Source organism: Sparus aurata, chromosome 18, assembly GCF_900880675.1.
Source record: "Sparus aurata chromosome 18, fSpaAur1.1, whole genome shotgun sequence".
Taxonomy (NCBI): Eukaryota; Metazoa; Chordata; class Actinopteri; order Spariformes; family Sparidae; genus Sparus; species Sparus aurata.
The window spans coordinates 35,976,940-36,003,047 of record NC_044204.1 but is presented as its reverse complement, the minus strand read 5'-3'; the positions used below and the strand labels follow the sequence as shown (position 1 = coordinate 36,003,047).

The following is a 26,108-nucleotide window of genomic DNA, read 5'->3' as shown; positions in this document are numbered from 1 at the left end:
GAACAAACGTCACGGCAGACTGAGATGAGATCTCGTATATCATGGAGAAGGGGACCACCTGATGCTGCTGTTGGGTTCTGCTGGAGCTCCTTCTCTCTCCGAGTGTGAGGATCATTGAAATTCAGCATTTGATTTCAAAAGTTTCTCTGCCTAGATTTGGACTGCCTGCCAGGATTTATAGCAGATTAACTTTGAAAGTGATTTAGCTCTCGGCTTCTACAGTCGCTACCGGTGCAGAAAAAATAACTTTTTCTCATCCACTATTGCGATCCTGGCTGGCTCACATATTCCCACATTCACTAGATATTCCAAACATGTGAAATTTGATCTGTTTGTGTGACCCTGATAGTGGCAGCAGAGTATATCAAAACTCAATTAGAGGTCTGGGGTGAGAGGAGATGATTGACAGTCACGCAGGCATAAATATAGAGGAGACACATCACTGTTTCATAAACACTCTCTCAGGGACAGATTGTGACGTCCCTCCTTCTGTAAACGAAACTGTGGCGCGCACACACACACACACGCAGGGGATTTAGTGTAGAGACACAATACTCCAGCATAAGTTCAAAGCTCAGTGTAATCACATTTTATGCATTTGGATAGATATCTGAGTGAAAGCGATAACAGCCTCATAAAAAGGATGGTGGATAATGAATTATGTCATCACAACAATGCCAACAAATTTACACGCGGGCCTATCTCCTTCTTTATCTGTTATCTGGTGGCAGGGGGATGCACTGCTGTTATCCGCTTGGCATTTGGAGCCGTATGTGCCGCCTAATGAGTCGGCGATATCAGAGCGGTGGTTTCCTAAAGGGTTCAGAACCGGGGCTGCTGTGAAGTCCAGTGAAAGAGAGGATTCACAAAGCCTGAGAAGTCTGAGCCAATTATGCAGCGAGGCCGAGAAATGTAGAGACTGAGATGTGACTGATTTGGCTTTTCTGGTAGGTTCAATACCCTTAAAGAAGAGTATTTATGTTTATGCATGTTTCAGGCATTAAAGTACAGATCATTCACTTCACACAGTCGACAGTGTGATGGGGTTGTTAACCTGTTACCTCCGTCTCATCCCCATCGACGCAGAGCGTGTAGAGGCAGAGAGTCGGTTTGTTGGATACGTTGGTCATCGATCATTTGCTGACCGAGCTTTGTGCATTTTAGCGTCTGTGGCCTGAACCATGACACGACCGTGAGAGATCAGTACTCTGGCTGTGTTGTGTATTGATGGATCCATGGTGCTGTGAATGCTGCTGAAGTACCAGATGGATTTTTTAGATATGCTTTTTTTCTCTCGACGTCGGCCGTCTGTAACTTTGGTCCTGGAGTCTCTCGACTTGCAATTTTCAAACTGTGCTGCGTCATGTTCACCAGTGATGGGAATAACAGCGTTAAAATAAACAGCGTTACTAACAGCGTTATTTTTCTCAGTTATTTGTAATCTAGCTAATGACTATTTCCATCTTTACAACATTGTTACTGACATTTAAATGTGGCGCGTTACAAACTGAAGCTGCTCATTGAAGCTGTTGTCGACTCGGCTCTCAGCCACCAGAGGGAGGAGGGAGGGGCGGGACAACCACATAAGTGATGATGATTGGCTCTCTAAGGTAGAGTAAGAGTTTGTAAGCCAATCAGAGGCAGTGTTCAGTTTACACGCAAACCACAGACGCACACAGCAGCCTCACACACACACACACACACACACAGCAGCAGAGGTGAGCTGCAGCAGTGGCGAGTCCGGAGGGAAAGTGTTCGTACGGACACAACTCTGATCTAATGAAGCGTCTCTCAGCGGCACATGCTTCTATGATATATATGTTTTTAAAGGAACGTGCCCAACACTGATGGTCACACACCTTCATGGTATATAAACGAATACCAAAAATGATTTTTTTAATATAAATTCATTTCAGACTTTAGGAACAACCAATGGCTAAACGTTCAGAGCACTAAGACTGTGATTTACAGATTTAATGTTGTAAAATGAAGATAAGTAAAGAGGGAGTTTACTGAGAATGTCTTTGTAAATTAAAACATACTAGTGACGATGCGGTGAGAACTGCAGTGTGTAATGAATCTCAGAGTCCCGTGATACAGACTGTCAGCGTGTGAAGAGAAGAAGCAGAAGCATTCATATACAAGACGTCTCCATCAACAACAAGGGAAAGATAGACTCCAAGAAAAGCAGGACTTGTTTCTGTGTTAAATCACAACAGTTATCTGTGATTAATTAATCACAAGCTAATATCTGACTGTGATGGCAGGAGAGTAAGCAGAGGTTAAATGAAGGACTACAAACATGGCTCCGAACAGGAAGAGAAGAGCAGAACAGTTCTGAATACTTCACAGCACCTGCTGACGTTAGCAGCAAACCGAGCTATGACTCCACGTCTGAGGCGGTGCTCGGGGTCAAAGGTTTGAGGAACACTGTTCTGAACAATGTGTATGTCAAATAATCACTTCTATGCTACGTTATAACCTTTTCAGTGACAAGTAACAACGTGTACACAGAAGAGTGAAGGATCGTCGACACACTGCTGAGTGTCGTATTCCTACAATACTCTGCTAGCACTGCTGAAAATACATGTTTTTTGAAAATGTACTTTTCTTTATGTTTGCTTCACATTTCTTAAGGTCCAGTTTCCAAGTTGTGGTCACACTGGATCAGTTCTTTGTCAGCTGTGTTGCTGCAGCGACAGTTCTGATCCCTCACTGGCTTCCCACTCACAGGTCCCGCCTGCTGGAGCTGCAGGTGGCAGGAGGAACCTGCTGTGCTTCATTTTCACCTTGAACATTTTGAATTTGATAATTGGTTGATTATCAAGTTTCTGACGTCGTTAGCAGGCTCTACTTTTTTTTATGCAAGCCCCGTTCACTGAGCAGAAGTGAATTTATCAGCAGCGTCACGCCTCACGAGGCTCAGTCGCACCTGAGAGTCGCCCTGAACAACCACAGCTTCCAACGAGTCGCCGCTGAGCAGCCCCAGAGGAGCAACTGGCCGTAAAGTGCACCATAACAGTGGCTAATGAGGCGGTGAGCAGTCAGTCAGTCAGTCAGTCAGTCAGTCAGTCAGATTCAGTGTTTAGTATTTGAGTACAGACTTGATTCTGTCAGGTTCTTTAATCAAACAGTCTTAATAAAAGCTCTCTCATATTACAGCCCCCGTCAAACACATGAACATATAAAAGAATTTAATGATAAATAATCTTCTCTTTCAGCTGCACTGATGTTACAGTTATATATTCTTGGATTGGATTTATCTACTAAACAGGAATATCTTTGGGAACTCTTAGAAGAGGCTGTCCTCCACAACAGGCCTTGTGTTGTGCCTGAGTGAATCTTTTAACTCCCAGTTATCAGCCCGGCGCTGCTCAGCGACCCGAACAGCACTGAAGCTGTAGTGGACGACTTCCAGGTGGGACTTTGTGTCAGAGTGAATGAATGAGGAGTTCACTGGGTGAAACTCACAGCAGATCATTCCCTCGACAGGCACACGTGGAAACAAAGAGCAGCAGTATGGATCAGGTATCAGCTCTCAGCTGGAAACAGGAGGGAATGATTCTGAACAGAACCTCCTGTTTACCTCCATCATCACCTTTATGTTGATTTGAACTTGTCAACACATCCGGCAGTTACTAAGCAACATTATTATTCATGTTAAAAGTCGTGTTTCTGGCCGTGTGGTGAACAGAAGTCCAACATGCGCTCTCATTCAGCTCTGCTGTTGGTCTCTGGACTTTCTCCTGAGTGACATTTCTGTCTGTTGAGCTGCTAAATGCTCCACTATGTTCAAACGCTGGTGGTAACTGCGTCTGTTTGATTTTTGGTGCTGTGAAGGTAGAGTACAGAGGAAATTTAGGACTTTTTTACTGAAATTTGCTGCTGGTTGTAGGTGAAATCAAAGCTGTAAGTGTTGAGTGTGAGTGAGAACAGTTGGAGCTGGACGACGGTGAGATGAAGCTGAAGCTGTGAATCTGAGAGAAGCTGCAGATTGTGGTGATGATTCTCTGCAGGTTCATCACTGCGATCGATGATTCTCATATCAATCAAAATCATATCAATAAAAAATCCCAACTTGTGTTCGACTGAAGCAAACAGGTTGATCACTGTTGTTTGTCCTGCAGTCACATCAGTGGAACTTCTCACAGCTTCACAGAGCTCATCAGCACCTCAACGTTACACCATGACAATACTTTGTCATCGAATGTACACAAATTGATGCTAATTCATTAGGCTAATTCATTAATTAGCCTAATGAATTAGCTCATCACCATAGCTGGTCACATTCAATGTATCATGGTGATTATGGAGGGACATTAGGCAGCTCAAGTAGCTCTGCTTTGGACCTGATCCAGGATGTTTGAGGGGTGATTAAGGCTGTGCCAGGTTTGGGGCCTCAGCTTTTTGAGGCATGTTCAGATTTGGCTCAACTATTTGGACCCAATTTAAGCTCCACAAAGAAATCCCCCTTCTGAAAAATCAGATGAAAAGAAAGAGAGAAAGAAAGAAAGCTATACTTTTTAAAAAGGAGCCCTTTTCAACTCCTTACTCTCACCACAGCTACTATTGCTCATTATCTTGCTGTGAATAGCACAAACCAGGATGCTGTTAATGACGCCGGCTGGCATTTTACCCAGCTGAACATCTGAATAAAAGGCTGCTTCTAAAGACGCAGCTTAAAGGTGAGCCTGTAGTTACTGTAGAAAGTGTGTCAGAAAAATACTGATCTCTTTAATTCTGCAGGTTAAAGCAAAACAAATCAAAAGGAACATTCTCACAACTCGCCAGGAGTCGTCGACCTGGAGGTTTCACTCTTTACGCTGCAATCAATTAAAAAGGTTTCCAACATATCAGCACAAATTCCTCATTGTTAGACAGACAGAGAAAAGCCTTCAGGTCACATGTGAGCTATTCTGTGTAGAAACACAAGTTAAATATGTTGAATGTAAATGTGTTTTCTGAATATGGAGATCACAGGAAAATTAGATGCTGCACACAAAGCAGAATGCATGCTAGCTGTCAGCAGATACAGCTGCCAGCACAGCTGGGCGTCTGCGGAGGAAGTGCTCTCGTAGCAGAAAGACACCGTACATCCTCTCACCAAAACATCTGTCACCATGTCATTTTAGATGAATGGCCGGTGATTACACAATGATGGTTTTGTCAGGAGGTGGCTCCCAGCCACCTAATTCTGGGTGGATGACAAGACTGCTCATGTTGCTGCATTATTCAGAGAGAAAGAGGTGCTGATGAGACGCATCATGGCAGAATTTTATACCAATCAAAGCCCAACATTTAGTTTGATCAGTTCAGTTAAAGGCAGAATCAAATATTTAGGTTAACATGATGTGTTTTCAGGTTTTTGACCAACAGTCCAAGAAGCTCCACTAAAAGTTACTGTACTGTAAAAATGATCCATCCAGTCGTGTTTGTGTTCCATCAGCTGCTCAATTCAACAGTAAAAATGTCCTCGTACCTGAACAACTGAACCGGTCCATTACCAATGACTAAAAAACACCATATTGGACCGTTAGACGGGTCCAGCGACCGGTGAACGGTGAACAGAACCTTTGTGGAGTAATTAGTTGTGATGCTCTGCCTGCATTCTGCCATCAGTTCACACGTTATGATCTCCTGGATGAAAGTCTCGAGGATCATCATAAAAATTGTTTTCTCTAATTATTTGAAACAATCTGCAAGTTAACTTCACAATTAAAGTTTTTAGTGAACTGTACAACTTTCACACATCAACAGTAAGTAAAGAAGTTCCTGTACAGACAAACTGTTCATCAGTGGAAGCAGCGTCCAGACTTGAGTGTGACCTTTTTTTTGCTGACCTTTACTACTACAAACTTCACCTTTTAGCACCTGAACCATCAGAAAATATTACCTTGAAAGCAAAATCATTTTTGTGAGGGCACACACTGCAGTCCAGCTACTGAGAGGTTCCTGCCGTCAGAATAACAGAAGAGATCTTCTTTAAGTTTCTAATATTTTTCCTGGGTTCATGGAAAGGTTCCTGCTGAAAAGGAAAACATGTTTTACTCCGTATTGCCGGTTGATATCGCACAATTGTGAGTCAACGATATCCTTTCATGACAGCTTTCACATTTAAGATTGGAAGCACCTGCTTTATAGATGTATATTTTTTTTTTTTCTCTGAAAGATCCTCTGGCAAACTGTAAAGTGTTTTCTGTTTACAGCTGCTGCAACAGCTTGGAATAAACAGCAGGACGGGGCAGTTCTCATGTGCAGCGACAGTCTGAACGCATCAACAGCACAGCAACAAACTCAAACATCATTCTGCCACGATGTGACAGAAACATGTGACAGTTTTGGCCAGATTGGACAAGTGATCGCCGAAATGTTAGCGACAGAGATTGAGTAGCTCCTAAGCAGTTGCCAAAAAACGGAAGATGGCAGATCAGCACCGCACTGACACTTAACTGCACGCTCGTAAAACACGGCGATAAAAGATGATGATTTAAACCAGAATGAAGCAAAACAATACAGCTGATCTTCAATTCTTTACCTCACCACTGCAAAATGTGAAGACAAATCTATTTTTCTGCATCAAAATGTTCTCAATACAGAATCTCCTGACGCGCTTCAAAAACACCTGCTGTGGTTCATTTAATCCTCAGTTCTTTAAGGACTTTCTGAAAGAGAAGTCCTGCGTTTAAGCCGAGGATGAGAGGTCTGAAACGTGCTGAGGATGAAATCATTACAGCCGCTGAGCTCGCACGCCAACAAAACCGTCTCCATGACAACTGACGACGTACAACAATAGAAACTCTGGAGAGGACGGACCTCCAGTCGGGATCGTTTCTGTCTTTTATTGTTGGAATATTTCCATACAAGACAAAGTAAAACCTGATTTTTACTTTCAAAAGACATAAAAAGGAATAATAATTATTTAAAACAAATATTTGCTTCTCGTGTACAATAATAAAGACCGACAGCAGAGAATGAAAGTGTCCTCTCACTGTCTTGGTAAACATAATGCATGGAACGTTACAACTAAAGGAAACTAAATGAAGTAAATGTGAACAACTGGCTTTTGGAAATCATTCATGTGCATTCTGCTGCTGAAAATGAACTAGCAACTAAACTAAAACACTAAACGACTGAGGTGGACTCTCGGTTTATAGCCTGCATACTGTACATGCACAGTTAACATGTGAAGTCATGAGGAATGAGTTTTCTTTCTCTCTACATCTCAATAATCTGTGTTGTGAATAAGCGGGGCGATACCGACTCTCTTGGCTCCGCTGTTTGCCTCGCTGGGGGTCGAGTGTTTCGCCCGGAGAAATCACAGCAGTATTTTCTGAGGGGAAAAGATTTTTTGCCCCTTCACTTCAAACACGCAGTTTCTCTGAGCTTATATGAGCTTCATATAAGCTTACGACCTTACATTCACCGTCCAGCTTCTCTAACCTCTAGGCGAGCGCTGCCCCTTTTTATGAACCCACTTTACCATTTATTAACTGACTGGCTGACTGCTGGTCGTGCAGAATGAAATGTGGTACGGTCTGCTTGAGTTGTTGCAGCTTTTTACTCCTCCAGAACTATCAGACAACCACAGCCAAATGCTTTTTTCTCACCTTTTGCAAAACATTCTCAGCAGATTCTTTTCAAGCATCAAGTGTTTGATTTTCATCATAAAAGTGCGGACCACAAAGGCAGCTGATGTCGGCTTGATTCCTCCAAATAATAGCAAAGCAGACAAACGGTGTAAGGAATTCTAGAAAGCGTTTCATGCAGAGGCATAACATGAATACTAGAACGAAGACTCATTTAGCAATGTACGACATTCACAGTCATCCCTCTGTTCCTTTGTTGCAGGAAACTGCTCCATCTGAGAGATTGGCACTGTTTTTTGTGCGCTTGTAAGGGAAGAACAAGGACCAAACGGAAGCACTACCCTAGGGGAAGTGTGTCGCCTGTGGTTTTGGACGTGCTCTGAACTTGAAGGAGTCCTTTATCAGTGTACAGTGCTGCCGGGGATATATGAGTATGAGAAGTGCCACGATAACTCTGCCAAATAAGACATGCTGCAGCAGGGTGCTTGGGCAGCAAACACACAGCAGATGCTCCAGTGTTCTCCAGATATCTCAGAGACAAACTGTAGTACTCCAAACAAATTGATCTGTACATAGAAATACCGCTGAGCGTGCTTAAAGAGATCTGCCCACAGGAGGTCAGGAGGTGACAGCTGTGACATATGTGAGGGAGAGCGAGGTGGGGGAGGTGTTGTGGAGGGCAGAGCAGTTTATCTGCTGACTTCAAGTTCCCCTCCAGTGACCTCGCTGACAATTTGAATAATTTCAAACAAGCCTCTCCAGGAAATCATTGGTTTACAGAGCAAACTGGGAGCACCAGTGCATCCCTGCTAGTTGAAACAGGCCCATGTGCCCCAAACTGAATCCCAATTTCGCAGCTGCACAGCAGGGATCCATTTTGACTGAAGTCTGGTGAAGATAGGATTTTTTTTTTTTCTGCAGGGACCAACCCAGAGAATTTGAAAACATGGAGAAAAATCTGAAGGAGAATATTTATTCATCACATGCAGTTATACAGTGAAACATGAAGTGAACCTTCTTCTCTGCACATTGAATCCATGTTTGTGATGACCGAGGTTAAGTAGGACGACATTGTTGTCCAGTCTGCACTGCACAGATTTAGAACTCCTGAGAACTCAGTGTCTGTCTGCATCATGAGCAAAATCCACTAAATAAACCAAAAGAAATATCTTAAGCTGTCTCCTTGTGTCTGCAAGACAAACAAACACATTGTGTCACTGAACATTTGCAAAATAATTCAGAGCACGAAATGCATGACCTTCTCCTGCTGACGAATATGCAGAAAAAAAACAAACAAATCCAATATCTCGAGTTAAAACAACTTCCTGCTCTAAATTTCACCCTTGTTTAAAGCTCTTTTTATGCTTACAAGAGCTGCAGCAGTACAAAACCAAACGGACACCTTACAACTGCACTTTCCTACTGTGCAGGTCGCTGTGCTGTGCAGGCACGAGCTGGATGCAACATTCAATACAACTGAAGGAATATTAATCAAACTCGAGAGTATGGAGTAATAATTCACAGAGTGAGGATACTGAAGGACTGTGAGAATAACTCAAACACAGCTGAATACTCTGACTCTGCACACTGTACGTACAGGATACTGTGTGTATGTCGTACGTGGCTAAATGCTTTTTACTTTCGGTTCTTTAAGTTTCTTTTGATGCTGATGCTTTTGTATTTTCACTCAAAGTAACATTTTGATGTTTGTTACAGCAGGCTTTTCTTTATTTGTGTTTTTACAGTAACATACATACATTTGTTTATATTTCACTCACTGATATCAGATGAACTCTGATCAACTCATTTGTTTCTGTTTACCATCCTGACAGATTCAATGAACATCACTTCCTTATCTCAGCAGGAAAGCAGAAGCTCAAAGTAAAGCTTTGGCTGATTATTTCTCTTCAGTAATATGTTGTTGATGCAGAACTATTAAACCTCGACTCTTCACAGCAACTTGCGATCACCTTGTCATCCATCACACTGCAGTGGGACTGTTAAGCAAGGCACTGAGGCTTGAGTAAGCAGCTCAGCTCCACAGCACCTCTAATTGTACTGCACCGCTCCCTGGTGTAAATCTGCAAGTCTGGCTGACTTTGAAGCAGGGTGATTTCAGTGTAATCGCATGCACGCTCAGCAAATCAGATAACATAACAGGGAAAAAAGAAAAGGGGTTGTTTTTCCTACTTTGCATTTTATACTACAGAAAAAATAGGATATACCTGCCGATAGGGCTGAAAAGTTGCTGCCACAGGAAAAAGATGAATGACTGCAAATGTCATTTCAACACTCGACAAGGTTCAAACACAGTCTGCAAAAACTGCATTTAAAGAAAACGAGTCAGAATACTGTTGGTGTAAAGATGGTGTGTCTTGCAGAACGGGTTTTGATTTTCACACTATCTGCGAGGGAAAGTCAAAGTGTTTTCCGCCGCGTGTCTCCGTTCTATCAGTCATCAGTTTGTTTTGTGGCAGAAAGCGTAAGATAAGCTAATGTGGCAGAAGTGTGACCTTGTGTACTTCATAACAGGATATCTGGCGCCTGAAAGATGTGACGCACAGAGATAAAAAAATTAATATAACTGGTTTATCTATGTTTTCAAGATAGTGAATGAACAGCTTCCCAAAATATATTGTGTTAAAAATATAACCTGTCACATATTGATTGGTTCCAGCTGTTTGATTGTCAGGATGAATAAGTCTCACGCATGGACACATGTTTGCTTTTTGGTGGGAAGGAGCTTCAGTTCACTGTTTGTGTAATGTGAGTTTTTCAAGCAGCACAGTGACCTTGAGCAGGACTCAGCCTCACATCGAGGGTGTAATAGGTTGTTTGGCCGTGGTCAGTCCGCTGAACATGCATGTTGCCCCGTTCCTCATTTATGAACCCGCTCACACTCCGGAGCTGCAGTACATCCCTCAGTGTTTCTGCACAGCTCACTGGGAGCTCGCCATGACGACTTAAAAGGAGTAAAACATGGCAGCCGAGCATGTTTTCAGCTTTAGTAGTTAGAAAAAGATGAAATATTTAAATTAAAAAGCTATACATCCTCTAGTGTCTGCACACTGCACACAGCATGTGACTGAACTGAGCAGTCGTCCGGTCAGCTAGCTCCGGGGTCTCTCAATCCATCTGCAGGAACAAGACAGTCCGGGCTCAAAGTTAGAACCAGTCAGCTGCCAGATTCCTTTAAAATATCCAAGTGACTGGAGATTAAACCAGCCAGAACAACAACTATTGTGTTTGAAGCACACAATAGAATATAGATCAATTAAAGCATGGAACTCCCTACCACTGCCAATAACTAAACTCACGCACAAACTAACTTTCAAAAAGCAAATAAAAAAATATCTTGGAATTTCATATCTGTAAACTAACATACACACACATACACATGCACACACACATGGTTTTAAATGTGGACCCCAGGAAGACTAGCGGTGTTCTAGAGCGCAGCTAATGGGGATCCCAACAAATAAATAAACAAAAAATAAAATGAATAAATGGTAATCTATCTCGTGGCTGGTAAAGTGTGAACATTCACAAGCCTTCAGGCCGGTGGACAACAGTTAATTTTGCACCTTGAAGACGGTGTTTCCCTACCTGTCGACGGGGTTGGAAAGATGAAGAAAATATCTGCTGTTCTATATGTTCACCTAATCTTTGCTTCCAGATGAGGGGCTACTGGGACGTTCTCAGGGCTCTAAAGTTCACTGTTCACCTGTTGTGACTAGTTAAATAAGTGATTTCTGCCTCCAGGCTCTCCCCATCAAAACAAAGCCAAAGACAGAATATGCAGAGTTGTTGGGGGGATGTCGGGCCGAGTGGAGGGAAGTCGCTGCAGCTGCTCGGCTGCAGGAGAGAGTCTGGTGCGACGCCAGAGCTGCTGGAGGAACGACACCAGAGTTTCCTCTCTGATCCTTTACAGATGGGAGGCGTGTTTACCTCCCGACCTGCTGCTGGTTAACAGATTAGTTTACAGCTGATGTGAAGTCGATCAGACTGGCTGTTTGGACTGAGTGCACACCTGCGACGAGTGACGTGAACAAATTCACGCTGTACGATCACTGTTGCTGATGGAAGTGTATCTGATGACCACATGCTCACAGATGAGGTCATGTTTTAAAGTCACCACCTTTTTCACTCTGAAGAGATGTTTTAATGCAGAATTCTAACATATTATATTTTAAAATAAGTCTTTCACTGAAAACAAAAGTTTATATTAAACTGATGATGACAGTCACATAAAGACACGAGTCACAAGCCAGAAGTTTGGGAACGAGTCAAAAGTCAAAATACCAGAAACAAAATCATATGTCAGAAAATCAAGTAGAATTTTTTTGGCCGCAGTTTACACAGATCGAACACTATTCTCTGGTTCAGGCTTAACAGGCGTGTTTTACAGAAAATATGGATTATAGTGATGTCTTGTTGAGCTGCACCTATAAACCTCTGCTCTGCTGATTCGGACATTTGAACCTCCTTCTTTTCACAAACAGTATTTCATGATATCGGCTCTTGAGTTTATAAAATGACTCTTGTGTTTCCTGATTTTTGCACTTTGTAGAGAAATAAGAGTAAATGTTTAGTTGCACTGAGAAACTTTGCAGGAGACGTTGGAGCTGCTGCTGGAGAACAGATGCTGCAGGGAACGTTGGCTGCAGCTTTTGTTGCTAAAACAGTTTGAGCACTGCCAGCGGGTTTGGTGCCTTTCTGCAGAAGGCTGACTCTTCTTAACTTACACCATATGTTGTTGTGATTGTGAAACTATATGTTCTCTGGCCTTGTCTCGACTATGCTCATACTGTACTGTCTACTGGAGAAACAGAGGAGACTCAGTGTTCCCGGTGGACCATCAGCCATATGTAGAATTCCTGATTTCTCAGGGGCTTTGCTTAATTACGTTTGAGACAAGCTGACTGTAATTAGAAAGCTGTAAATTGAAGAGTTATCAGCAATAATTCAGAATTAGTCTAAGCTGACTAATAGTCATGTGGGAGTTTATATTCCTGATTCAAGGCCTTTTGGTGGAAAATCATGTGTAACGTCAGGAAAATGTGTGGCATGTTTAATAATGTATTCCTATTTTCCAGGCTTATGACTTGGTTAAACATGCATGACAGCTGATAGTAAATTACAATATGTGCATTCATTCAAACTCAGCTGATTCCCCGTGTGTTGCAGCAGGCAGGACACAGACAGAACATGCACACAGTGTCTGTAGCAGCATCTGTATGGACTTGTTTGTTATGCTTGCCCAGTGCACTGAAAGGCAGAAATCTGCTGAATGAGACGGATGGGGGGGTGAGAGGAGAGCGGCTGTGAGCTTGTCAAGACATGATGCATTGTGTACATAGTGGGAAATAGGTAGTCTTCATTTGAAAGTCAATGCCAAAGCTTAGACGTGCTCCGGGGAATTTAAAACCACAAGCCAAAGTTATGATGGCGTTCCCAGAGGGGGTCGAGGGAAAACTTCCCGACGGCTTCTGTCTCCCGTGCTTTCAAGGCTAATAAATAAGACTTTGAGTATTTACTCAAACATGCACTCTGACTCTCACACACAGACAGAGTGAATACACAATATATGACACGCTCACAAAAGAGCTGATGTCAATCAAATTAAGGCAATGTTGGCTTAAAGTCCTGACCTTGTCCATTATACCTCCAGGTTTTATGACATCATGTGCACCTGTTTTCTTCACTGGAGGGGACGTTGACTTCTTATTTGTGTTTTAGGCCGTCAATGTCAAAGCTGAACTGAGTCACATACACCGTCTGTAGAGGCTTTTATTGGAAAACCTGACCTGGAGCCCCAGTTTCACTTTGGGTGAATTATGTGAATGATGAGATGTTTGAATGTCAACAATCTGAATGTACGATACCCAAACGTATCCTGATGCATCTCAATGTGTGTCGTTCTAAAGCTGCCTGCACGACTGCACACATACTCACTCATCAGTCTATACAAGCAGATCATTCTAAACTAAAAGCCTTTTTATTTAGTCCTCTAAGAATCAGACTACAACAGTCCACAATATGAAAAGCTGCATCTTTTAATACAGTATCTGTCTGCGGTGCATTAATGTGCTGTACTATATACAAATATCATTTTCACATGCCAGCTTTAAGACAAGGCTCTTACTTAACTTGGCAAACGTCACAAACACGTTTTCTTGGCTTAGCTTTGTTCCCTGTGTTTGGTTAAAGGGATATTCCGGTGTAAGTTTAATCCATGGTCTAACACACCGTGAAACTGTGTTACACTCCCTCTCGAGAGATACATTTTGCAGACCGCTAGCTAACATAGTTTTAGCATCCTCAGTAACGACCGCACGACAACAATACACTGCAGTAAATGGGTCCAAATATGAGACGGCCACCAAAAAGCCACAAATAATGCTCAGAACAGCACCAAACTTCAGCAACGTTAGAAACAGGGTCCCAGCACATAGTCCGGGGCACCTAACATTTGATATCGTTGCCGTATTTGTGGGAAAATATAAACGAAACTCACCACCTGAGAAGCCTTCCTTGTTGTGGGGAAGCCCTGTGAGTCGATTACCGAGTGCAGCAGAGTCCCGCAGTAATGATCATCACTGAGCTGCGGAACTCTGGACTCTTGGACCCATTTACTGCAGTGTATTGTTGTCGTGCGGTCGTTTCTGAGGATGCTGAAACTACGTTAGCTAGCGGTCTGCAAACTTTGTCTCTTGAGAGGGAGTCTAACATTTACAACGGAATATCCCTTTAATGGCGGCTGAGATAGCTTCAGGTGAAAACAGCTGACATCGCTGACGATTGTTTGGAGGCAGATTTCACACATATTTTGTGTTAACCAACAGAGTCGGACATGAGCCCAGACGTCCGCCTGCCCAAAACTGATGCTGGAAAATCAACAGTCAGCTGCCTACGAACTCCTGATTACACTCTGTCACTGCATCCATGCAGAGTCTTCTATGTGCACATCACAATACAATACAGTTCCTCTGTTTAAGCTCCACCCGGCTAAAACTGATGCGTTTCATGAGGGCTTTGTTTTACATTTTGAACTGTGTGCACATAGTGGAGGCTGTAGTTGGTGCAGTTGAACTGCATCGCATTATGCTGTGAAATGTTTCCAATATTAAGTCTACCCGCTTTCATATAAATGGACAAAATATAAGAAACACTTCTCAGCAGCACTACATGCTGAGTCGCTGCCGTTAATGATTTCTGCAGTGGACGTTTGTTTTTTCTTCACTTTTGCTTCCTTCCTCTGATCTGTGTAGTTTGTCATTGTGCCAAAGCTCTGTTAACAGTAATGGTGCACAGGATGAAAAGAAAAGTAGACTCAATGACACGAACATTAACTCACCATTGGCCACAAAATCTCAGAAAAAAAACGCCTTTGTGTGCTGTGCTGTGTGGAGCAGCAGCACTTTTAAATGTCCGTTACATCCAGAGTCCAGACGGCTTCTGCTCTCTCAGGGAGCTTTTACTCTATCAATGAAATACAGGACAGCAGCTGGCACTTTAGACGCCGTTCAAAGCTGCAAGGTTTACTAATGATTCAGTAGTAAAAGTAGTAGAAGTTAAAAGTTGTTTCCAGTTTTGACTCATTGTAATGAGTTAAATTCCCCTGCTAGTAACTGTATGATGCAGTTAAACTTCTGAAAACTGTGCACATGACTCTGTGTCTGACACAGCATCCTCCAAAAGTTAGTCCATTAATAACCCATTTAACACCGGGACGCCGCAAGAAGTTGATTGATTGTGCTAGCAGATATGGTAATCCACCTAGTGTGGCGGAAAGACTGTTAGCAGAGAAGTGGAGCAGCAGCAGCTGCGGGCAGCGTTCCTACCTGAATCTGGAGAGTTTTAAAATGCACAGAGAATGCATATGATCACATTAAAGAAGCAGTAGGTCGGACTCTTGGTGCCCCGCGGCACAGAGTGACTGTATGATGTCTGCAGGGGCTGGTGAGGCTGTTGATCATCACCACATGTTTAACAATTACTCAGGTTGAGAACTTTTATGATTTTCTACGCTCTGGTACCGAGCTTCCTACTCATTTCATTATCAAGTCACTTTCAGCACTGTGGCTGATGTGTTGCTGTAACTCTACACTGGTTTCTTCTACTTCAGCTGGTTTGTTTGTCTCAGTTTTTCAAATTTTGCTTGAACATTTAATGGACGAGCTCCGACGATCCGTCTGAGATTCTAAAAAAGTTTTCTCCGTGTTTGACAGAGAATATTGGTTTTTAAATGCCAATGTCTCTAAAGGTTAAAGAAGCAGTCTGGAAATCGGGCGTTGAATCTAGCAGACAATTCTAAGCCTTCCCCGGCTGTTGATCTTTACCGGCAACGACAGCGTAGCCGGCTGGTATTATTTTCATCTTGTGAGTCTGTGTGTGTCAGTGTGTGTGTCATCATGACAAAATGTGGTCCTGGAGACAGCTTTTGTTTCAGGAACCACCACAGACGTGATTTTGAGGACTTATCCAGGTGTTTGTGTGTCTGTCTGGACAGATGTTGTCACCACAACTGTTACAGATGCAGTCTTGAAACTTTACAGGTGTGTTGTTGAGATTAAATGAAGGCAACAATTTTCTTCAACAAGACAAACCGCACTCAGCATGTTCACACAGAGCTGTGGACATAGTAATGTAAGTCCAGTGTGTGCCTGCAGTCTGAGGGAAGGCTGGGCTGAATAGCAAAATGAATGCGACACAATGGATCAATATCAGCTGCTTGCATCAGTGGATGTTTGCTGATGAGGAGATGTCAGTGAATGACACACACATCACTGAAACCGAAGCTAACGCCGATTAATTGATGTATCCCACTTTCAGTGTTTCCCTTCAACTCAAAGACGTTAGATAAAACAAGAGTCCGCTTTGTGATGATGTAACAACACCGCCGACAACAAAGTGTTGTGTATTTCTAACCAGGTCGACTCCACCAGGTGTAAAGTTGTACGTATTTCAGCCACAGAACAACCAGTTGGCCGCTGCTGTCGGTGCTGTGAAACCATCACGAGTCTGTAGTTGTTCTTCTAATTGAAGATTTATATTTACGTCAGCAAGTAAAAAAGTTGTTTCAAAGTGAACATTTGTACGTGTCACGCAGCTCAGAAAGTTTCCGACACATCACAGTGACACACCACTTTGCAGGCGTGACCCCTGACCTCCAGTGAACAGCATGTGGGCCCACAGAGCTGCCACAACAGAACCATTGTTGTCTGACTCAGTGTCACTCCAGAGGAACAAGGAAGCAGGGTCACTGTCCTGCTGTCAGTCATCTCTCTCTGCTGGAGGATGACGAGCAGGCGGCGCTGGCTTGAGACGGCTCAGAAAATACAGCTCGGTGTTTGCCTGTGAAAATCAACAAGTCAAGTCGAGTCAAATGTGTTTGTAAAGCTTCTAACAGAGGGGATTTCTACGACGTGCCGCACAAAGAACTGAGGACATAAATACAGATAAAGACGAGAGAGGAAAATAAGAAGCAGCAAACACAATGCAGATTTTAACATAAAGCTTCTGTGTTTGTGTTTGTGTATGGTGTGTATTTGTATGGTGCATGTGTGTGTGTGTGTGTGTGTGTGTGTGTGCCTGTGTGTGTGTGCGTGGGTTAAACCTTGTGTCAGGCAATATGAGAGCTCCGGCTAATATAAATCCTCTTCTCTGTGTACTCTCTGCGTTTTGACTTCCTGTCACTTTGCTGCTTCTGGTACTCGGGGCGTGTGTTTTTCTCCCACAAACAACTGTTTTGTTTAATTCATGTCATGCAAAGGTCAAACTCGTTTATATACAGAGCAATAAATTATTGAAAATGCTGTTATATTGGAGGTGAAAAGTGAATATTCTCCCCCCGTTATATAAATATATTTTGGCTGCGTCTCTGTGCGGATGTGAGGAAACTGTTTAATCTCTGCGCCACATCACAGTTGCTTGACTGAGACACTCAGCCTAATTAATCTGAAGCCCTCACTTTAATTGCCTTAATATATTGGCTCTTTGTCTTCTTTATCTTGATTTTCTCATGACGTCTATTTCCCTGTAATTGATTCAAAGGAGATCTAATCTCTTCTCTGAGTGTGAGGCACGTATTGATAGCTTTAGCTTTAACCAGCGTCGGTTTTGCGGTTCTCGTTGTCTACACTAATTGCGGTGGACTTGATGTATTGTCTTGTAGAACCAGTATTGAACCTCCAGCGTTGGAGAAGAAAACTCATTCTTGTTTGCTTTTTGACAGGAGAAGACCAATGAAGACAGCCAGATGGTGGTCGGCGGCAATTCTACTGCTGGGTCTCGCTGTGCTCGGCACCGACGGGAGGCCCAACAAGGAGGAATTCAGGTCGCCGCCCTATCGACCAGTCGTGAGATTCCGACACAAGGTATTGATCGCCGTCTTTTTTCATTTGCTGTCCGTAACAAGAGGGACTATGTTCTTTTGCCAAGTATGAAACTAATTACAGCGGCACTTTGTTCCAGCTTCAGATGACTCTCCTGTGGCTGTTGTTTTTTTGCCTCCTGAAAAATACTTGATGATTCATTATCCCTCCCTCTGTGCCAGGGGACCGTCTTTTAACACACTGCTATCAGATTAATGCGAGGCACAGCTGAGCAAAGAGGAAGATGAGCTTTGAATGAAGTGGGGAGGTTTGGATGTCATTTGAGCTGAACGTTTAAAATAAAAGATGTCATTTAATGCTCCCTGACCCGGCAGCGTCTGTTAATGCTGTATGAATTACATTCTCCCCTCTGAACTTCCAGCATGCTCTCAACTCGTGTGATGTTTTTGGGTTTTTTTGTCTGATTCATTTCCAGAATAGTGGAGTAGCAGAGATGGATCAATTAAAGCCAGACTGGGAGATAAATTGGCTGTTTTGGCAGACGGGGACTTTGTGGAAAGCGAAGTGTTTTTATCAGGAGGCATTAGTTGGATTGTGGTCCTTCAGAACACATTTCCCATAAGCCCTCTTTCCAGTTCTGTTCTTTAGTAAACACTTCTCCTCCCTATCCAAGTCAAGATAAAAAAAAAAAATTTGCAGTGACAATAAAGTGAAAATAGTTCTGTGCTCGCTTTTACTTCAGGGCAATCTGTCATCTTCATATTAAATATTGTGTTTAAGGTCTGTTTCAGTGAGCCTTAGTCACGTCTGCATAGGAAGGAAAGGAACACACAGCGGTACTGAAGGGTGGGCGGAGAGTAAAGAAGATGGAGACACAGAGAACAGATGGTGGGAGCGTCACTGACTGTATGAGAGTCGAGCGAGGAGCCGGCAGCCATGCAAAGATGTCAAATCAACGCTGTGGTCAAGCACATTTTGACCTTTTGAATTCACTGAAGATTGAAGATTTATTCAGATGAGAGATGCTTTCAGAGCGCATGAGCTGAATATATCAGCTGTGCAGGAGTTCTGCTTATTTCAAGCCACAGCTACCTTGGAATCTGTGCGTGTTGAGGAAGTAGAGAGATTTAAACTTCAGTACCCAGAAATCCTGTATGATCTCAGTAAAGTGCAGAGATAGCACTTCTGAGAGGCTTTATAATCCAGCACCAGCTGCCTGTCCAGGGCTGGATCTCAGGCGAACGCTCAGTGTGACACTGCACGTTGTTTTATCAATACTTTAAACAACAGCTCCAGATCCTGCATCTCCTGTGAGAGAAGAGAGAAAAGAAGCATTGTGGATTTCACAGTTTCGTCTCTTAAAGATGGAGTATAAAGTGTGTCTTTCGTTAGTCTGTGTGTTTTATGCTTTTAGGTGTAAGCCTTCAGGGATCGATAGTGTTTCTAACAGGTGTGACTGATCTCAGAATCTTCTTTGAAAGTGAATCTACAGCGTCTGTCAGGAAAGATGGGAAACTGATACGTGTTCAAATTTAGAAGACGAGCCCCAAGATCTCAAATGTATTCGAAAAGACGTCATTTAAATAATTTTTAAAGATGAAATCTTTGATTTTTTGATATTTGTTGTGATCTTGCAGACACGCGTGCACTAACAGGACGTTTCCTCCTCATTCCCAGTCTCTGTGATACCTCGTACCAGTTATAGGAACAACTTCCAGCATGTTCTGTCACTCAGCTGGACTCGGGGTTCTCCATGGTAACAGGAAGCTAATCCTCATTCTTAGAGCGATTAGTACTGCGTATCATTCATTCATGAAGATCAAGGTTAGCGACTTTATCGAGCGAATACCACTAACACTATTATTATTGCTTAGGCCACTTAGCTAAAGCTTCCAAAGCCTCCAAAGTGCCGGCAGCGTGTCAGTTATCATGACTTATGGTGATCTGAAGTATCGCCCATAATCATTTGGACAGAAACCTCCCCAGGAAACATGTGGCTGCACATGTGTTAATGTATGGAGAGATGTCAGAGGGTGAACTGCGTCTCTGCAGCGACCCGTCCACACGGACTCGTCTGCGCCGGTCTCGAACCTGCAACCCTCCGCTTACCACAGCAGAGCAAAGAACTCATGAATGTTTCTGAAAACCCAAAACTTTATGGCTTTAACTCCAGTGTTTAGATTTAGAAAGTTGTTCATAAGCGGACTTTTAATTGACCTTTATTTTTCCAAATTATAAAAACTTGAGGTGACTTGAGAAGCATCATCTCTTACTTCAGACTGATGGTGGAAAAACATCTTTGGACAAAGCAACAAAGAAGCAGCTTTATTATGTCTGAGGTAGTTTAAAGGCACCGGGATAAAAGTCTTGGAGGTAGATGACTTGCAGTATTTCCTGAAATCGCTCCTGTTTGTGTTTTTAGTCTTTCAGTGCAACGTTTCCCTGCTTCCACAGACTGTCGTGCTGCACCGAGCGTGTGCTGCTGTGTGCTGTTTATTGTAACGTCTTGTCATTTGAATGAAGCAGACATACCTTCTTAAAGTCGCTTTAGTTCAACCAGCAGCACGTTCTGCAGGTGGTGTAATAGTGCTTCACCTCCTTTTGTATTGAACAGTGTATCATCTCTGAATGAAACCGGCTACTTCTGTCTGGTCTGTCTCTCTTTTTATTGCGCTGGTTTGGAGCCGCAGTGACTTGAATAATTAAAGTAATGTATGTCCACATGTAGCGGGAATTTGACGGGAAACTACAAAAATGATGTATGTGCTTTTCCACTCCGATGAAATGAATGTGCCAGGCGCTGTGATTACACTGCAGAGGAATGTCATTACAGCATCTGCATAGCATTACGATTCATCCTGTGAGAGGACAGTGGTAAACTCTGCTCATCTATCCGCCTGTCAGAATAAGCTGTGGAAATTCAAAACGGTCACATTGGAAGAACCTTTTTCTAAAATATGTCAACAGCCTTTTTTGTTGCTCAGAGAATTGCAGAGCGGCCGGGTCGTCCACTTGTCAACGTAGCCGAGTGAGCAGCGATAAAGAACGGTTGTTTCAAAATGAGTTATCCTCAGTTTTAGAAAAGCAACACCAAGTCTCAGGACATGATTGACAGCTCACACTTTAAATGTTGTTTGTGCTTTTTATGGGATGTCACAGTCCCCAGTCACACAATTACGGCAATTAAATATAAAAAAAAATCTAGTTTGCATAACTTCTTAAATTAAAGTCCTCTCACATCCATCATTAATGAAACATGATGGCACAAAAACTATGTTCATTTTTCCAAATGACATAATTGCATTAATTTCCTCATTTGCATATTCAGAGACACAGAACCTCCTCTGATCTCACCAGCACGAGCTGTGGTTCTGCTGTGGTTCTGCTGTGGTTCTGCTGTGGTTCTACAGTGGTTCTGCTGTGGTTCTGCTGTGGTTCTGCTTTGGTTCTGCTGTGGTTCTGCTGTGGCTCTGCTGTGGTTTTGCGTTGGTTCTGCTGTGGTTCTGCAGTGGTTCTGCGATGGTTCTGCGGTGGTTCTGCTGTGGTTCTGCTGTGGTTGTGCTGTGGTTTTGCGTTGGTTCTGCTGTGGTTCTGCAGTGGTTGTGCTGTGGTTCTGCAGTGGTTCTGCTGTGGTTCTGCTGTGGTTGTGCTGTGGTTCTGAGTTGGTTCTGCGTTGGTTCTGCGTTGGTTCTGTGGTGGTTCTGCATTGGATCTGCTGTGGTTCTGCGTTGGTTCTACGTTGGATCTGCGGTGGTTCTGCGTTGGATCTGCTGTGGTTCTGCTGTGGTTCTGCGGTGGTTCTGTGGTGGCCGTGTTAAAGCGGCGCCCTTCCCGTCCCTTTGAAGGACCGTGTTTGACGAGGGTAACAGGATCGGGCGCGACCTTTATAAGCTTTGCTCACAAAGACTTCAGTCACCAGGAGCCACTCGGCCATAAACAGCCGGTCACATGTTCTACCCATAATTCCCTTGGTATTGTTTCAGAAACTCACAGTGAAATCCTCCACATGGGGTCGGGTGTAGGACAGATCCAGGCCACCAGGATCCATCGCCGTGATAGTGGAAAATAGCTCTCAAAGTGACAGTTCAGCTTATATCACATGGAGATTTTATTTTATACGGTTTTATTTCACTTTGGCTCTTTTACGGCGACTTTCACTGTAAGACTGATGGAGACACGGGATGTGTAATTTGTAAAATTTGTGGTATAGCGGCCAAGCTTGCTCGACACCGGGGACAAAAGCAATTTCTGAGAGTTTGTCGCCCTGACATCAAGCTGTTATGTCAGGACAAACAAAATGGAGGCAAGGACAACTGTGTGCAAAGCCCCATCCATCCAGCTCTGGCTCGGCCACATGGCAAATCTAGATTAACAGGGGATAAGCAGAGAGGGGGAGAGAGGAGGGGGAGAGAGAGAGAGAGGAAGGGGGCTGGGCAAATGAGATTGAGATAAAAAGAAAGAGAGAAACAACTAAAATAAATCATAAAATTCACAGGAAACAGCTTGATGCACAGCAGCTTCAGTCCCAGCCTCCGTCAGCAGAGATACTGTCTGAGTTTTCCACCCTCCTCTTCCTCAGCTGGTCAGTTTTAGCTCCAACCCTTGTCACTCATCTTGATGAGCCGTCTACTTTCAAATGGCAGCCAGCCTGAGGCTGAGGTAACCAGCGTCTATGAAGTCTCCACAGGGGCCGGAGCAGCAGACGCTGTATGGAGCCAACCTGCTGCAACAATAACAAGATGTCAGCGTGCACGCGGGTGTTAACCTGCTTCTGCTGCATGCTCATCTGTGCTCCTCTTTGGCTCGTTACTTATTCTAGTGCGACTTGTTTTTGTCTTGAGGAGGGTCAGGACGGGCCGGTGCAGAGGAACGTGTGCTCAGCTCCACTCAGGTACAGCTGCACGGTCAGAGATCACATAAAGACAGAAGAGTGTCTCGTGCCAAATCAACACACAAAGATTTATGATATTATGATGAAGGATTTCACAAAGTTACCATAGTGTAAATTAGAGCAGGATATATGATTTTAGCTTCTGATATCAATATATGAGCAGATATGTGCACATATTTACAGTCATCCCTCAGATGAGGTTATCAAACCCTTCTGACAGAGACATTTATGTTGGAGGTTAGATAATTTACAGTTTAATGATAAACTGTGTCTAATAGGACGTCACAGCACTGACACAGGAAACTTCACTGGGAATAAAATAATTATAAATTATCTTTTTTGCCATTATAATCTCTTTAAAATGTTTTTAATATCGGCACATAAACTGATTTATCTGTGATAGGTCAACACTGGCAGATGATATTGATCTTGAAATATAATAATATACATCATATAATAATATTGCAATATTTTTATATCACAAAACACTACATATCTAAATATGTTGAAATCTCCTCAAAAGCATTTTATAAATGCTGCGACTGAGCGACAAAATCAGGTATCACAATTTTCTTTTCAAAGACCTTGATGTTGATTTACCATAAATATTGTGGGGATGACTTTTGGTCTGTAGAAGACAGACATGTTGAAACTGAGCGTTTCTTCATGTTAATTTTCAATATGATGTTGTGACAACAATGTGCTGACAGACCAGTTAGGTTTAGGAACAAAACCCACCGTTAGGTTCAGGGAAAGATCATGTTTTGACTTAAAGTATCTGGTTTTGTCGCCACAAACATGGATGATAATCGTTCCAAGTTCTCCATAAAAATGTCCAGTGAAGTTGAAACGCAGCCTGGATTCTTTTCCTGACTCCGTCTGCATCAGCACCTCTGCTGTCCACAAGCAGCAGTTACACTGAAGAGAAGGAGGGAGCTGTCTTATTTTTCTTCTTGCACTATCGCAAAGACCGGATCTATCTTTAAGCCGAGTTCGGCCCGATAGTACTGATGTACTGTATATTCTGCTCACTTCTCACACAGATAAGTTGCAATTTGCCGTCATATGTTAAAAGTTGAAGTGTACTTGAGAGTTGATGGTGTGGAGGAGTGAGGGATGTGAAGCAGGAGATGGAGAGGAAAAGGAGGAGGGTGGTGTAGATAGAGGGGTGGGGGGGAGCTGGGGGAGGGAGAGGGAGGGAGGGAGAGAGAGAGAGAAAGAGGGAGGGAGATGGGGAGGGAGAGGGAGGGAGGGAGAGAGGGAGAGAGGAGAGAGGAGAGAGGGAGGGAGAGGGAGAGGGAGGGAGAGAGAGGGAGGGGGAGAGGGAGAGAGGGAGGGAGAGACAGAGAGAGGGAGGGAGAGAGGGAGAGGGAGGAGAGGGAGGGGAGGGAGGGAGAGGGGAGAGGGAGGAGATCGATTGCTGTATTGATGGAGAGCTTAGAGGATGTCGATGTTAGTTCATGTCTATATGTCCCCTTGCTGGCTTATCTCTATCTTTCTTGCTCTCTGCTTTTTATCTCTGCCTCTCTTTCGTGCATTTCTCTCTCTTGCTCTGCTTGTCTTTCCTTTCTTCGTCTCGGCTCTTTTTCGTTTTGTCTTTTCGGCTTGGCTTCCTCTTCTTATCCTTCTCTCTCTCTCTTCTTCCTCTTCTCTTCCTCTTTCCGCCTTTCCTTTTTCTGCTCTTTCTTCTAGCATTCCTGAGAATTCCATAGGGATGATTGGGAGGTCTTTCGTTTTCTTCTCTTTTCTCGCTCCCTTCTGTCAGGGATGGAGAGATGTCGAGTGTTGTCCGCCAGCTCGTTGTGACAGGGCAGATGAACCACAGGTTGTACAGCTGGGTGCTTCTCCGTCCCCAGAGTCTCAGCGCAGCAGAGACGGGCCTGCCAGCGGCCCTCGGGAAATCACTCTCCTCAAACAAATGAAGTGTGAACACTGTCTGCCATATGCAAATAAGCCCCTATTTGATATCTTCCCTACCTGTAGAGAAATCTGAAATGTCACCTCCTCAAGAGGGCGGGGAGGGATACGAAGAATGTCAGAGTGCCACAGGTGTTTCCAGTGATTTGGGCCTACCGGGTCGCTCGTCAACAATGATTTGTGAGACAGCCAGAAGGATGACGTGCAGGGACGGATTATATTCAGGTCATGATGTTTAACTTTCTTTAGACTTCCACAGCATCATCTCACATTTATCTCAGTGAAAAGAGTGAGCTGATGGTAAAGCTGGGCTGTACCAAACAGACTGAATCTCCATACTGTCATTCAAATTTTAAATCAACATCTAACTCAGCTTTCTTTGTGTGTCTGTTCATTGTGCACTAATGTTACTACTGTAACACTTTTTGTAGAATTAGATTCCAGGGGTGGATACAGCTGCAACTAACAATCACTTTCATTATCGATCAGTAATTTAGTCTTAAAAATGTCAAAACACTGTGAAAAATACTTATCACGTTTTCCAAGTTCCCAAAGTGACGTCTTCCAACCAGCAGTCCAACACTTAAACACTCTGTATTAACTGTCAGGAATGAAAAAGAAAAAAAGATAAATCTTTAATTGATTTAAGAAGTTAGAACCAGAAAAACGTTTGACATTTTCTGGGGTGATGATATAAAATGTGACGTCAGACATTTGATGCTCCAGTTGATATGTAATGATGTTTGGTGCAGCTCGAGTGACTCGTGGCTTCACAGGTAAGATGATATTTCATAAAGTCACCCAGTGTTAAATACGGCAGCTGTGATTGGTCCAGAGCTCTCCTCTGAATATGAAGCGGTTCTGCACAAATACATACAACCACCATTAATCTTAAAACTCATTCTAATGCTGAAATGAAAAGGCAGTTAATTAATGAGTTGATCGGCGGTCATGGAATGAGAACAATGTACCAGACGATTTACTTCAATCTATTAACTGGTGAAGTCATCTGTCAGTCAAAGTATTAAAACATAAATAAATCTTTCCAGCTTGTCAAATGTGAGATGTGTCATTTCTCTCTCTGCATCTCTGTGAAGTAGAATATTGATCATTTTAAAGAGGCCACTCTGACATTCTAACATTCTCTCAGCAATCAATCAGTTTATCAAAAAGATGGTTGAGAGTAATCAATCAACTAACTGCAGCGATATAGTTTTACCCAAAATGTAAATATCGCTATTCTGAAGAAGTGTTTTTGAGACTCCTGTAAGATGATTTAGTAGAATAATTATAACTTTGTTGTCACTGTTCAGCCGCGATGCATCGACACACAACAGTTGTGTTAAACAGCGGCCGCACTGTTATATCCAACTCAGG

The 26,108-nt window shown here is 43.2% G+C and overlaps 1 protein-coding gene across 2 annotated transcripts in view; it reads left to right on the top strand.

Moving 5' to 3' along the window:
* fstl5 (follistatin-like 5) overlaps positions 1-26,108 on the top strand; it is a 176,916-nt gene that overhangs the window by 8,732 nt on the left and 142,076 nt on the right. For both annotated transcript variants that reach the window (XM_030396695.1, XM_030396693.1), the window contains exon 2: positions 17,824-17,965. In XM_030396695.1, coding sequence (XP_030252555.1) covers positions 17,824-17,965 — 142 coding nt within the window. The remainder of the gene's footprint in view (positions 1-17,823; positions 17,966-26,108) is intronic.